The sequence below is a fragment of the Rhinolophus hipposideros genome, assembly GCF_964194185.1.
Source record: "Rhinolophus hipposideros genome assembly, chromosome: 8".
NCBI lineage: Eukaryota > Metazoa > Chordata > Mammalia > Chiroptera > Rhinolophidae > Rhinolophus > Rhinolophus hipposideros.
This window is the reverse complement of record NC_138054.1, coordinates 48,928,082-48,943,601: the sequence shown is the minus strand read 5'-3', so window position 1 is coordinate 48,943,601 and position 15,520 is coordinate 48,928,082. Positions and strand designations below refer to the sequence as shown.

Below are 15,520 nucleotides of genomic sequence, written 5' to 3'. Positions count from 1 at the left end.
GATTCAGAACTCAAACCTATAACCAGTCTTCTAAACGCTGTGATTTATGTATGTGAGTGTGTATGTGTTTGTGTAAATAGATGGATAGGTAAGTAGATGATAGATAGATAGTTGGACAGATAGATAGATAGATAGAGAGATAGATAGAGAGATAGATATTGAAAATAACTTCATCTTACAATGAGTTGTAAGCGTGTGGGGCCGATTTGAAACGAGCCCTTTTCTACCTCCTACCAAGTGGGATAGAGTCTCATGGGAATATTCTTTAGTTTAGTCCAAGTTAAGGAAATTTCAAAATCTCCGTGGGATTTCTCATTTTCTTAGTGATAACTTTTGTTTTTCTTTCAACTTAGTAAGGCTAAAAGAAGTATAGGCCTTATTAAACGCAGAATGTGAGCATTTGTTGTGCTTTCTAGAAGAAAGGCACATAAGAACAGTCTGCCACAGATCATTTTATCTGTGACCTTTCACTCTAAGTCAGGATATAAAAATTAAACCCAGCCAAATATGTCTGCTGCGAATTCTGGGAATTGGCTTGGCTATGGTTACATGCATGTACCCAGGCAGTGCTTGGAGAAAGTGAAAGGAGAAAAGATAGTTTACATAAGACCTGACCTCTCAGCCTCCCTGTCTTTTCTTTCCTACCCCAGGCATCTCTTAGAATGATTAATTATTTACTCACTCAGTCATTCACTGAAACCAATACGTGTTGAGCTTCTATTGTGCTTCAGACTTTGCGAGCAAGCTAGATCAGACCATGCCCTGGTGTAGCTTGCAATCTAGTGGAAGAATCAGGTGAAAAAAACATGAATCACATTAAGCACTTGTCAGATCATTCCCAAAAGTTCTGTGTGCTGTTATGTGCTTTGCATTTTAATGATGACCGCTGTTTGTTGAATATTGTGCTAAGGTGTTTGGTTTTTTTTTTTAGTTAAAGTTTATTGGGGTGACAATTGTTAGTAAAGTTACATAGGTTTCAGGTGTACAATTCTGTAATGCATCATCGATAATATCCCATTGTGTGCTCACCACCCAGAGTCAGTGCTCCTTCCATCGCCATATATTTGATCCTTGTGCTACGTGTTTTACATCGCCATCTGGCCTATGACTTAGTTGATGCCCAATAAGATGTGTTGAAATAATTAATCCTCATAACAACCATAGAATAAAGGTTTCATCTCCATTTTACTGGTGGAGAAGCTGAGGCAACATTGCTGTTACTGGAATTATAAGATTCCAATCAGGTTCATGGGACTCTAGATCCAGTCTTCTGTCCGCCATGCCACAATGCCTCAAAGAAAAAAGGTCTAGGTTATTCAGAGGACTAAACAGTTCTCCATTACTTTCCTCTTCCCTTTGATTATGAACTGTCTAGGTTTTCGGGGCACTGTCCATTGATATTGGTATTCTCAGTTCCTCAGGTACAGGAAGGGTGCCCCCAGACACAAAGACAGTCCTCTGAGAGAATCCAGGGTACTTGACTTAGTCCCAGCCGTGACGTGGACCAGCTCTCCCAGCAACTCCAAGCAGGCATCACAGTGTTTGCCGTGTTCCCATTCAGTCCCAGCTCTCCTCCGTTCCCGGCGGCCCGAGTCCCAGTCCTTAGAATTGGCCATCTTCCCTGAGATTCTGTCTGCAAACCTTCATTCACCACACTTTCACCTCTAGTCACTGTGGCCACCTTCCAAGCCAAATACTGTGGGTTGGGTGGAAACTAAGTCGAAAAAGAAACATTTGCCTCTCTTCTTTCCAACTGGCACCTAGGCACACCTCCCAGGTTCACAGTTTCACTGCGGCCCTTATCATTGCTTTTCTACAAAGCTGGGGCGGGCAGAACTGTGGAAAATGTCTAGTTCCCTGAGTGAGAGCTCCTTTTGCAACGATCTAGCGCTTTTCTTTTGGCTGCATTCTACCACATGACTTATGTTCTGCCTCCCCCACTAATTGAAATCCCTTTTTTTTTTCTTTCTTGAATTGTATGGGGAGGCAGAACTTGGATTGCATTGGTGTTCTTATCGCCAAACTTTAGCTCTTTATTTTATTCTAGATCAAGTCCTGGGGCCACATTTCTTCCGCTCACCCAGCTAGCATGTCTGATTCACCTCTAAGTAAAGGTTTCTCCTGATCCCAAACAAACAGAACTTCCAAGCAGCAATATTGTTTTTACTCCTAAACCAGCTTCACTGAAGAGTCCCCATTGATAAGAAAAGTAGGAAACGTTTGGGCGCCACGTGGAGTTTTCATACCTAGCCTGTTGCTTTTGTACTTCCTTTTAAGTTCTTGCCTTATAGCAGTTTGCCAAAGGGCACGATGCCCAGGCCTGTGCCTGAATAGCCCTGACTTGTCCCATAACCTTACAAACACCCACCCTGGGTTCTGCTTTGTCACAAACCATTTTCTACAATGTGGTGGTTTACAGTTCAGGGCAAGGCAGATGTTTTCCAGATTGCGAACACTGCAGTTTTTAACTCACTCTGTCAGCAGCCTTCTCCCATATTTCATAGAAGACCTGTTGTAAGGCAATTTGTCTTTCAGCCATTTCTTCAAACCAAAATTGAACATTACAGTGAATTGGATGGTGGGGAGGGGGATAGGAGGAAGGAATACAGCACTGCTTTGTATAGGTTGAAGCTTTCCGGAAGAGTTATTTTTATACTACAGAGATTTTCAAGATGTACTTTGGTCTCCAGTCTTTATACATTTTCAACAAAGTAAAGAACAATAGTTACCCAAAACTTCTAACTAAGTCATGTTCTCGAAATGTTTTTAGCCATAAAATAATTTTCTCTCAAAGGCTTTTTTATTGTGTCCAGTATATATTGAGTCTTTACCCAGTGTGTCAGCTACTCTAGCAATAAGCTTTTGGAAGCTCTCAACTCCTGAGCTAACCATGTGGTGGTTAGGAAGTGCTTCTTGTCATCTTAACCCTTTGGTGACAGAATTCTGATATAACACCACAATGATTGTTGTTATTGGCTTTGTATCAGCCAAATTTCTGGCAGGAAGCAAAAGGCACACGTAAACAGACTAAGGGGAATTTTATAAAGAGACTGTTTCTAATGGTGTTGGCAGAATTAGAGGAAGCCAATAAGGTGCATGACCTGGGGCTAGCAGGAGTGGGAGACATTACCATCCCACGCCTGGAGAGGCAAGGGAAGCATCAATTACCTCACCCCGTCAAGTGTAGGTGAGGCTGAAGGGAGAGCTGTCCAGTGCATGCCATGGCCCTTGCTAGAGGGATGCAGGCAACCCAGCAAGGAGGAAGCCAGAGGAACAAACTCATCACCATACTCTCTTCTTGCCCCAGGCAGTTCCTTTTATCCTGCCAAGGACTCCCATTGGCTGAACCCAAATGAAAGCCAGAGAACAAGGGTGCCCCTTCTTAAGACTGTTAGTCACATAGAGTTCAGACACAGCCTAGTGCCGGGTACACAGGGCCTGAGACTGAATCTGGTGGGCTGACAACACTCAGCTTGAAAGCAATTGCTTTATAAGTGAGTCACAAGTTCTGCAGGGCCTAAAGAAGGTATGTCAACTCAGTTTACAAAGTGAGAGAATCTTGGGAGAAACCATACAAATCATCCAGCCTCTGCTTGAACATTGCCAGAGACCTCCAGAGCTAGGAACATCTCTACCCCAAAGTGGTTATGGGATGGCTCCGACAGCTCAACATCTGCCTTTGCATGCCAGAAACCTAAACGTGTATGTGAAATCTCCCAATTGAAAAAAAAAAAAAAAAGATGGCCACTAATTTAAAAAAAAAAAAGCCTAATAAGGAACAAGTCTATGTACTGGATCTAGTTTGTAACCTCTGGCATCATTTGTCATCCAAATTTGAAGACATCTTTCATTTGATTTTCTCTTTGATCCCTTTGGCTGAACCCAGGAGGCCGAATCCTCCTCCTCTGGGTGTTTCTTATTTCTTCAAAGACCTTCTTAAGAACCTAACTCGTACAGTGGAAGACACCTTTTGGTGTCTGTTAACCAGAACAGGTACAAGAGGACCATGACGTGTTTTTTGGGTTTTTGTTGTTGTTGTTGTTGTTGTTGTTTTAATTTATTGGGGTGACAACTGTTAGTAAATTTACATAGATTTCAGGTGTACAATTCTGCATTACATCATCTATAAATCCCATTGTGTGTTCACCACCCAGAGTCAGTTCTCCTTCCATCACCATATATTTGATCCCCCTTACCCTCATCTCCCACCCCCCACCCCCTTTATCCTCTGGTAACCACTAAACGATTGTGTCTATGAGTTTTTGTTTCTCATTTGTTTGTCTTGTTCTTTTGTTGTTTTTGGTTTATATACCACATATCAGTGAAATCATGTGGTTCTCTGCTTTTTCTGTCTGACTTATTTCGCTTAGCATTATACTCTCAAGATCCATCCATGTTGTCACAAATGTTCCTATATCATCTTTTCTTACCGCCGAATAGTATTCCGTTGTGTATATATACCACAACTTCTTTATCCATTCATGTATCGAAGGACATTTTGGTTTTTTAAGACCATGATGTTCTTGATCAGGACTCACTGTTGTCACTGAAGGATAGTTTGTTGCTATAAGTGCCATATATGAAAAAAATTTAAACAGTTTTATTATGCTATTGCTGGGTCCAGCTGAGCCTTCAAGTCTTCACTAAAACTTATTAGTCTTTCTTTTGTTTGGTTACATCAAAAATTATTTAGTAGATTTGTTTAATCATGGATTTTTCTAGGCAAGGTCTTTAACCTAACTGCGAGGTATAATGTTTATTTGTAAAATGTCAGCTGTTGGTTTGGGGTTATATATGACCATTATTTAGCGTGTCATGTATGACCATCTAAAGTTTTGTTTCTATCGTCAGTTAGGTATCCTTCCTAGATCCAGGCCATTTTCAAGTTGGAAACATGTGATCATCAAGTACTTAATGATAATGTTGAACAGACAGGTTTCTTCAAACAAAGCCCTCTATAATTTGATGTGATTTGCTGCTTAACACTATTAGGGTACAGACATATGGTAAATTGCAAGTACATCTAATGATATTGTTATTTAGCCCTCCATTTTTTGTCCATAAGGATATCATGTATCGTTTTTATCAAATGTTTTACTACAGTTTAAAAGTGATTGGTCTACCATTCTAAAATAATCCTACAAAAAATGTAAAAAATTTAATTTTATAAAACCTATTGGGGTGGCCAGTTAGCTCAGTTGGTTAGAGCACAATGCTCATAACATCAGGGCTGCCGTTTCGATCCCCACATGGGCCACTGTGAGTTGGACCCTCCACAACTAGATTGAAACAACTACTTGACTTGGAGCTGATGGGTCCTGGAAAAACACATTTAAAAATAAAAAATAAATTTTTTAAAAAATCACAGTTAAAAAAAAAAAAACCTGTTGAATTTTGGCACTTAAAGATTAGCCCTGTTAAAATCTGGGCAAAGGACTTAAATAGACATATCTCCAAAGAAGATATACAAATGGCAGTGAGCATATGAAAAGATGTTCAGTATCACTAGTCATTAAAAATGTTCCAATCAAAACCACAATGAGTTATCACCTCATACCCATTTGTGTGGTCAGTATCAAAAAAGAAAGAAAGAAAGAGAGAAAGAGAGAGAGAGAGAGAGAGAGAGAGAGAGAGAGAGAGAGAGAGAGAGAGAGAGAGAGAGAAAGAGAAAGAGAAAAAAAAAGCAAATGTTAGCGAAGATGTGGAAGAATTAGAACTGTTTTGCCCTGTTGGTGGAAGGCAACATGGGGTAGCTGCTTTAGAAAGCAGTATGGATGTTCCTCGAAAAATTACAGATAGAATTACCATATGGTCTAGCAATCTCACTTCCGGGTAGCTAGCCAAAAGAACTGGAAGCAGAATCTCCAAGAGACAGATATACGTACAACCATGTTCACTATAGCATTAGTCACAATAGCTAAGAGGTGGAGGCAAACCAAATGCCCACATGGATGAATGGATAGAGAAAATATGCTACATACATACATACAATGGAACATTATTCAGGCTTAAAGAAGGAAATCCTGTCACATGCAATAACGTGGATAAATATAGAGGACATTATATTGAGTGAAACAAGCCAGTCAGAAACAGGCAAATACTGTATAATTCCACTTTTATGAGGTATCTGAAGTAATCACATTTATAGAAACAAAGTAGAATAATGGTTGCCAGGGGCTGGAGGGAGGGTGAAACAGGGAGTTGTTCAATGAGTACAGAGATTCAGTTTCACAAGATAAAAAAGTTCTGGAGATCTGTTATACAATAATGTGAATATACTTAACATTACTGTATGCTCTAAAAACTTAAGATGGTAAATCTTCTCATGTGTAAATTTTGTTATGTGTTCTTACCTTAACTAAAAGTTTTTAAATTAAAAAAGAAAAGATTAGCCCAACTCTTTCCTTTTATAGAGAAAACTGAGGCCCTGAGTATTTACAGAAACTTGTAGTGAATTCATGTGGATTCTAGTTACTCAGAGTTTTCTCAAGTGTTCACAAGAGTTACTATCCCCTAACTATTGTGTTTAAAACATTTTCTGAAGAGAAAAATTTTAATCACTGTACATGGCCTAGCAGAGTCTTATTTTAAGAATTCATTTGAGAATACATAAGGCAATAGATCATCTACTTAGTATTTCCATCATTAAGTCAAGAGAATGGATGGCTGGGCCCAGCATGACAACTGAAGGCCTAATTACCACCATTTCTCCTTTGGCTTCTAGGCATATGCTTAAATATCACTGGTGCAGGCCCCTATCTGCACCAGTGCACTTACTTATTTTATAGTTTCCAAATAATAAATGATAGCAATTCTTGTTCATTTTCTATGGTTTTTAAATTTTTTTTCAGACAAGATCATAATTTAACTTGTTTAATTTCCTTTGAATTCCAAAGTTCTCTAAGATTTTTTCCCCACCTTTGCAATGTTTCAGATCTCAGCATTTTCTTGTTTTAAATCAAAGTAATACATCAGATGATGTTTCATTTTATAAAATTACCTCTTAAATAAGACATCACGTATACCTTGCTTTAAGCCCAGGATAAGAAAGGAGTATTTTCTCTGTTATATTTAATTACTAATCAAATTATGGAATATCACTGTAAAAATAAAACAGGAATGTCAGCTGTGAACTGTGATACCAAATTGATGATTTTTAAAAGGAAATTAATCATGTGATCCAGACTAAATTGTTGGTTTCAAAAATCCCAAGCATTTAACTTGATGTGATATATGCATTAACTTTTAAACAGTTATTCCAAAGTATTAAAAATCTTCACCATTCTAATATTCAGCCAGTTTTCTTTGTAATGTATTGGAAGTGTCCATTACCCTTTACAGTGCGTCATAAGCATAATGTCTATTGTTCCAATGTGATTCTTTTTAATAGTATGATCTCCACTCAATATTAGCCCTCATTTAGAGGGAATCCTGGACTCTTAAGGAGAATGATGGAAAACAATTCCATGTAGCATTTTAATTTTTATTAGGAATATAATTTTGAAAGCATGAAAGTATTGAAGGCAAACAGTCTTTCATTTCAACCCAGTTTACCACTCTCTAACTTTGTCATATTATTTATTCTTTCTCAGCCTCAATTTTCCTATGTGTAAAATCAAGATAACACCGAAAACCAGGTTAAAATTAAGAATAAAAACGCTAAGCCATTTTTTGAAAGCTTGGGCAAATGTTAGTTTTCTAATTTTTCATGGGTAACATTGGTTAGTCTCAGGAATGTTTTATATAAAGTGTTTTGAGCCAGACACTGACTCCCTTTCTGGCCAAACGGCAGAGCTGTGTGGGAAAGGAAGCCTGTGATATTGTAGACTTACAATAGGCCTGAATTTGCTCTCTGTCACTTCCAACATGACCACGTATTGTTCTGCTTGATTATTTCACTTGGCAAGAAGACACCGGGCTCGTTTGCATATCCTCAGTATAATCAGAAGGAGCCAAGTTTGACTGTGTTTAAAGGATTTAGCTTCTTGAAGTTTGTTCTCCGGCAGATCTACAGGGGAATTTGTCTCAGGCCTCCCGTTTACAATCAAAGGCATTCCGTGAATAATCTGATACAGAATGAGTACAGAATAGATTCCTTTGTTTGCCAGACAGGTGAGAGTCCTACTTTCTCTTGTTGCTAAAAATCTGGGCCAGAAAAATGACTAGCGTTACATTAGTACGAAATTAGCCTCATTCTTTTTGTAATCGTTACCCTCATAATGATTTCACTGAAAATCCAAGAATAACAAGAGGGATTTCCCCACTTAGGGTACCGAGAAATTCGAAAGTGTTTTATAATGTTAATAATAATCATAGCACCCAACAACTAACTATATGACAGTTTTCAATTTTCCGAGGTTCTTTCATGAACATTATCTCCCACAGGAACCAAATAAAACTGGTAGAGCAAGTATTCTTATTCCCCTTGAATAAATCAGGAGATGGAGGTTACAGAGGTTGTTTCTCACTTAAGGTTATTTAGAATTCTCAGCCCAAAGCTTTTATCCTGAATCCTTACGTCCTCTAAAGGTAAGGGGTAAACATTGTGAGTGAGATGTAACAGGTACCAGAACAAATACTTTCCATGTTACTTTATTTATTGTTTACAGCAATTCTATGAAATAGGTATTACCATTCATTTCCATTTTACAGATGAGTGTGCTTAGAGAAGCTAAGTACCTACTGAAGGTTACGTAGATGACAAAAGCAATCTTCAGAGGTTTCTGACTCTAAATTTGCACTTCCTTTATTGTGCTACATTGTCACTACCATATCTAGCAAAACTTCAGGGTTATTCCCCATATTTCAGACCTCCCTCATCCTTCCTACTTCTGTGAAACAAAAGAAATCCTACCATGAGAAAATAGGTGCAAAACAGCCATTCTCAAATTATTGGCAGTGTAGTGTAGTAGCTAGAGCAAGAGGTGTGACGCAAGACCAACAGGGTTGGAGTCCCAGCTTTTGAATTCCTAGCTACATGTCATTGGGCAAGTTACTTAACCACTCTGTCCTTCAGCTTCCTCACCTATGAAAATGGAGATAAAGGGGGCTCGTTATGAGGATAAAATGAATGAGTTAATGAAAAGTGCTTAGAACAGTGCCTGGCCTATATCAATAATAATAGCTAGCATGATTTTGTGGCAGTAGAAAATACTCGCTAAATATTAAAACTTATTTTTATTATACTCAATCAGCAGATTTTACCACTCCTCAAGTCCCTCTGAGATTAACCCATATAACACTGTCCCAACATCCAGGTTTGGGTACCCCTTCCTAACTTCTTGTGTTGAGGGGGAAAGGTAGTGTGATTAATTACTGCTCTATCTCATTGAACAATAGGTTCCCAAAGTGTGTACAAGTAAAAACTCTGTGTAGTACGTTCCCATTTACATGTACTAGGGAAGCTCACTATTTGAAGGGACACTTTGGGTCTCTTCACCATTCATACATATAGCATTTCCAACAACATATTGTAATTATCTTTTCTGTGTTTTCCTTACCAGACCATGGGCAAAGGACGTGTCGTGTTTAATTTTATATTCCCAGTACCTAGAATAGTGCATGGCAGTAGTAGGTTTTGTTTATTGGATTTTCTTAAAGCAAGATACCTGATGAGGTTATTGGTGATCAGGGTATGATCATGTAATCTCTCTAATTACTGTCCCATCATTCTTGTTTGTTTTACCCGTCAGATAATTCATTACTGATAATATATGCCCAAAGTATTTAGCTTTAAAGGTCAGACTCAAACTGATAAAAAGAAAAATATGCCTCATGTCCTTCTGTATGTATTATATTTCTTTCCTAGCAATGGTAGGTACAGTGCATGTATACGATTTCAAAAAATACACTTCAAAGTGTTAGCACTCATAATTATTGGGTTCATATGAAACCATTTAAGAAGAATTCTTGGGTTTCAAACAAGTATCAAGTTATACAGCGATGCTGTACTGGAGGGAATTATAGACACCATCCAAAACAGATACTTGACTTTTGTGAATGAGAAAAAGAGGGGCCCCGGGAGGTGACTGTTTCATCCCAGTCACACAGGTCATCAGAGACTGAGCTGGCCCAGACTTCTGGTCCCCCGTAGTCTCGGGCCAGGGGGCTGGTGGACACTGAGGCCAAGATTCTTTAGTGATGTGGATTCTGGAAGATGCAGGAGTGGCCCTGTACGTCCAAACAAGCCAAGACAATGGCATGATTTCTGGAATACTGTGTCGTGGTGACTGATCTGGGCTGGCGGCCAATGGGAGAAGAGCCCTGTGGTCTACATTAATGCTCTCGGATATATACAGTCCATTCACTTGGCGTTAAATGTTGAAGGTGTTAGAGAAATGCAGGTCTGCCGCTAGAGAGAGGCAACATCAGAGCGGGACTCACACGGAGGCGAAGTCCTTATAATTTCCCTCTGCAATTTTTAAACATTTGAACTTTCAACTTTTAAACTTCAATAAATTATGTTGAAGGTTTGATAGAAACAAATTGTAATAAGCAACGGTTCTTTTCTTTTTTCTCACAGTGGATTTGTGTGTATAAAAGAATAGGAGGTCATTTAAAACTATGCAATGTAATATTATACATGTTACTTGAACTTTCGTTCTTTTTTATGTCTGCACCCAGATTCAAAGGACTCCAAGGAGAAGAATAAAATGGAAATCCTGTACATACTGGTGCCAAGTGTTGCTATTCCTCTGGCCATTGCTTTGCTCTTCTTCTTCATTTGTGTCTGCCGCAATAATCAGAAGTCATCGTCACCGCCTGTCCAGAGGCAGCCGAAACACGTCAGAGGTCAAAATGTGGAGATGTCAATGCTGAATGCATATAAACCCAAGGTAAAATTAGCAGTGCAGAGCTGCGTTGATTCTACAGGCCTTAGGTTAAAGCAGACATATAACCCTCCCCAGCTTAGAAATCAAATTGTATACACCTTAGAAATCAAATGAAACAAAGTTGACAAGTGCTAAAGTTTGTTTTCAGATAACCTGTCTCTCTAACTTTGTCCAAGACAGCTCAAACATGTACTTTCATCAGTGTCCACTTCTGTGTTGGGCCAGCCACATCACTGCCTTCCAATAGAGTTTGGCCTGGCAGGAATCTCTAAGCCATCATCTTTTCCAGCCCCTCAGGACTCAGAATGGGAGCTGTTTTACAAAATTTCCAAGAAGGAAATTCCATACTCTTCTAGTCAAACTGAGAGATGAACAGAGAGAAAGAGAAACCCAACATTATTTATGAACTTCATTGTCCAAAAAAATGCATTTTTACTACAGAATATGCATGTACTCATCACTACTGTACTGTACACTTAACAATGGAAAATGTTATGTGATGTGCTTTTTACCGCAACAAACAATATCCTTTCTTATACCTAGCCTATATCTCTTTCTCTTTGGCTTAAGGGTATTTTAAGAGAAATGTTGCCTTTCCTAAAATCTTTGAACGCTGTTTTGTGACAGCCCCCCTTAGCCTTCTCCTCTCTGTGCTAAATCAACCCACTTCCTTTCAGTTTTTCCTCCACATCTTTCAACATTTGGGTTGCTGGAGGTCCTGGCAAGGAACCCAGGGTCACTGGCCCTTACCTTAAATGGAGCACACGCACCACGTCCTGGAGCTGAAAGACAACAGAGTCTTTCTCTCTGGACATCCAGCGCCTTAATCCCAGGCCTCTGCAGCAAAGAGGTTTCATTTAAATAATTGAGGATTCTGTGTCCAAAAGCCTGCCTTTTCTTATTCCAACTCCAAAGGAACATTCATTCATTCATTCAACCAATATTTGTCTCTTTGTGGGTTAGCGACCATGTTATCCTTTGACACTCATAAAGAGGAGATGTACCACTTTTAACAAAATTTTAGGAAAAAATGTCATCACACTCACATTAACTAATCCTTTTACCAATAAACAGAGTAGCATAATTGGGACTGATACATAACCCTTATTTGATTTTATTTTGTTTTGCAATTTGATTTTTTTAAATTAAAAAAGTCTTAAAATAGTTTTCTATGGTAAAGTCATATTTGTCTGTAAGATTTTGGGTTTCCTAAATGATAAAAATTCATTTTAAGTATTCTGTCCCAAGCAAAACCACTGTTTTCTTAAGTGTGAATTTTTACCATAAAAAAACCCACAGACCCTGGAAGTCAGAGTTCACCAAGTGGCTTGGGGGGACAAGTGGAGGTGGGGGTTCAACTCTTTTTGACATCCTAGCTGCCAGCGAGCTGACTTACATATGTATATATACATGTTATGTAAGATTACACTTAATCCTTACAAAGGTAGAAGAAAATAGAGAAATTAATATTATTGCCCACTCATGAAGTAACGCCTAGTTGACCTTTTACATAGTCCATGACTCTAAACTTCAAGTGAAATAGTCTTTGCTCTGTGAGAATCTTTTCCTGTCATCTCTGTTATTAAACATTAAGAAGCCTTAGAAACACCAGGACTCTGAGTGGGAGAGAGCTCCAGATCAGCTCGGTGACAGTAGTCACTGCAGCAGCCGTCGTCCTGGAAAGGTGGGCTTTTCATTGCTGTGGCAGGAGTCAGGGGATGAGTCATTGCTATTTGAGAAATCCATCAATTGTGTGGGTCAGCCTCCACCTGCAACTCAATTTCATTGTTAGTGGGGGTTTGCAGTACAATACGTGATTACCAACAGGCACGATGTTTTGGATTTATGCAGTCTTTCAAATAAAGACCTCAGAGAGTTTTGTGGCATAAATGGAGAAAGCTAATCTATGTCGATTGATAGAAATTGTCAAGAACTACCCCAGGAGCCTTTACATTCATTATCTCACTTAATCCTCACACCTATTGTATAAGGTAGGTATTATAATTACTCTTGTACAACCAGGGTAACTAAGACGCAAACTGATGAAGTAACTTGCCCAAGGTCTAAGAGCTAGTAGTTGGAAGAGATAAACTGTGAATATAGGACTTTTAACTCTAGATAAAGCCCTTGCACTTCAGCCTGGCCCCACGATAACTTTTTCACAGAACAAATCCTGCTGAGAAGGGGGAGCAGGAAGCCAGGCACACAACTAAATATGATTCCATTTGGTCAGTTTGGGGTGGACACTAACCACTGGCATCACCCTCACTTGTGACAAATCCCCAAGAGGCCTTTAGGACAGTTGCAAGCCTCAGTGGTGATGCCTCAGTCCTCCTGGGGAGATATGAAATTTGGCCAGAGCCTTCATGGTCACAGAGATGAAGGTAAAATATATTGGGATACGTTTTCTGAAAGACTTGGTGAAGTATATTATTTTTATCATTTCTGATGTGTGCCTTGCTAAATCTCCCAGTATCACAATTTTCCCAACACACGCTTTAGAATTTAGCCTTAATCAGCTCACGAGCAATTCCAAACCAGACTGGAAGTAGGAATGGCTTAAGCAGATTTGACTGGGTTGAGGGGAGGAAGGAAACAGCAAAAACAAATGCGAACTTTTTTTTTCTTTCTTTCTTATTCTCCTGAGAGATTTGGCTCCAAAATTGAGTTATTCAGTTGTTTGTTTTGGTTCTTACCAACTGCCTTTCCTGGAAAAAGCACAAAGGACTTTGTAGACCTTAAAGAAAATTCTTAAATATAAACAGTCAATCTCTAAAATTGCTTTGGAAGGTCACTGACACATAAATACTACACGTACCTATAAAATATAAAAGGAAGGGACACACATAAGAATGAAAGAGAAAAACACTCCTGAAAACAAACACCCTACCAGAGTAAAATCAAAAGGATATTTGGAGGCTGGGATAAAAGAGGAGTGAAGGATAGAAGCTGGTCTGCCCTGGTCTGATTCTTATTTTTCCTCGGCCAATTCAAAAGTCACAGACTCCAGGATTCTTATTTATCCAAACGCATATACCCTTCAGGGTTTAAACTCTTTCCATCTCTCTCCACTTGCTGAGCTGCTAAAATCTCCCTGAGTGTTTGGATTAAGAAGAGGCTCCTCAGGGAGATTAGAAATCCATACCCTTCAGAGGGGACAATAGGCTGCCACAGACAGACTGGCTAAGGGACCTGGTGTGAGTCCCCAGAGAGGGGAATGGTACAGTTAGAAGTTAAAACTTTTCATGAGACATGCATTTCCTTCTGATCTGCTGGGAAAGGAAGGCTGTGGACCACAGAGGCATCTTTATTCTGAGCCTTGATCAGCCAAGAAATGGAGGTATTCCTCCTGACTCTACGTCTAACTGGCCGGTGGTCCTGAGAAACCTGAATCTCAACCTCTGAGTCTCAATTGTCTCAGCTGTTCAGAGAAGTAGGATGTGTTCGTGTAAAGTACTGTTTATTGTCCCTTTATGTTGTTCAGCAAGAGATTTCAAGCCATTTGGTTGGATTAGATAATCTGTCTTTTCCATTTTTAAAATCCCCTAATGAGTCCTCTAGAGATGCATGAACTAAGTAGGATTTTTCTGTATTGCATTACGAGTTTTACAATCTGAGTAGGCGCTTTTTAAAAGTAGTGTAGAAAATGAACCTTCTCCGAGAAGCCTGGAAACCCTAACTTCCCTTCTCCTGGATTCTTTTCTCTCCCTGCACTCTCACAACTATCCCATGTCTGAAAACCCGAGCAATCTTTAATGATGTTTCAGGACAGAAGAAAAACTGTGTAATGTGGTCCTCCAGAAGTGACAAAGGAGACAGAGCTTCTTCCAGCACAGGGTGGGCCCTGTTTTGTCCTTCCCTTTGTGACTCACCTACATGGGATTTAGGCACACAGAGAGGTTACGGGGTGCAGGGGTTTGAGAATGAGGGACAAGGAAGGGGTGGGGGGTTGAGGGAGGGCTACAGTGAAGCCTGAATAGGTCCATCTATCAAACTCCTACAGCTCCTGGCTCATTCATATAAGGAATATTTGGGGAAAAGCAGGAATTTTCCTAGCTTTCTGAAGCTGGTGGCTATATTTTATCTCTCAACGTACCCTTATCTCTTGCCAGGTTCTCTGTTTCTTTACTTCTAGACAATGTATCTCTCCTTTTCCTTTCCAGCCAGTGTAACTGCTAACTGTACTGACATTTGATTATATTCTCTGGGCCTGTCCCTTTTGCCAGCAATGTTTCCATGCAAAAAGCCTATCCCTTTGAAACCTCTGTCCTTACTCAGGTTTACCACACTTGGTACTAAAATGTCCTCAGTAACTTTTCCACTTGCTCCTTGAAGCCTTGTCTCCCCCAGGCTTCTGAGCTCATCATTCTATCGACATGGACCTCCCTGGAATCAACAGTGATGTAATTTAATCCAGTAACATTTTCCAAGTCTTCATCCTTTTTAATTTCTCTGGAGCACTTGATATTCCTAACCACCATCTTGAAATACTTTTTCTCTTGGCTGTCCTCCTATCTTCTCCTGTTTCCTTCCCTTGCTCTTCTTCCCTTAATTCCCTAAATTGGAACATCCTCTAATGTTTGCCAGTCCTCTTTTCCTCTTTCTCTCTCATGCTGATTTCATCCTCTGGCATCACTTGAGCTCCCATTTAATATAATGGGGAAAATTCTTTTTCCCAGCACTCAAGA

General features: G+C 39.5%; 1 protein-coding gene across 2 annotated transcripts in view; it reads left to right on the top strand.

Annotated features, from left to right (window-relative positions):
- The window catches only part of ROR1 (receptor tyrosine kinase like orphan receptor 1), a 379,097-nt gene that overhangs the window by 349,520 nt on the left and 14,057 nt on the right, over positions 1 to 15,520 (top strand). For both annotated transcript variants that reach the window (XM_081055997.1, XM_081055998.1), the window contains one exon: positions 10,624 to 10,835. In XM_081055997.1, the coding sequence (XP_080912123.1) occupies positions 10,624 to 10,835 (212 nt within the window). The remainder of the gene's footprint in view (positions 1 to 10,623; positions 10,836 to 15,520) is intronic.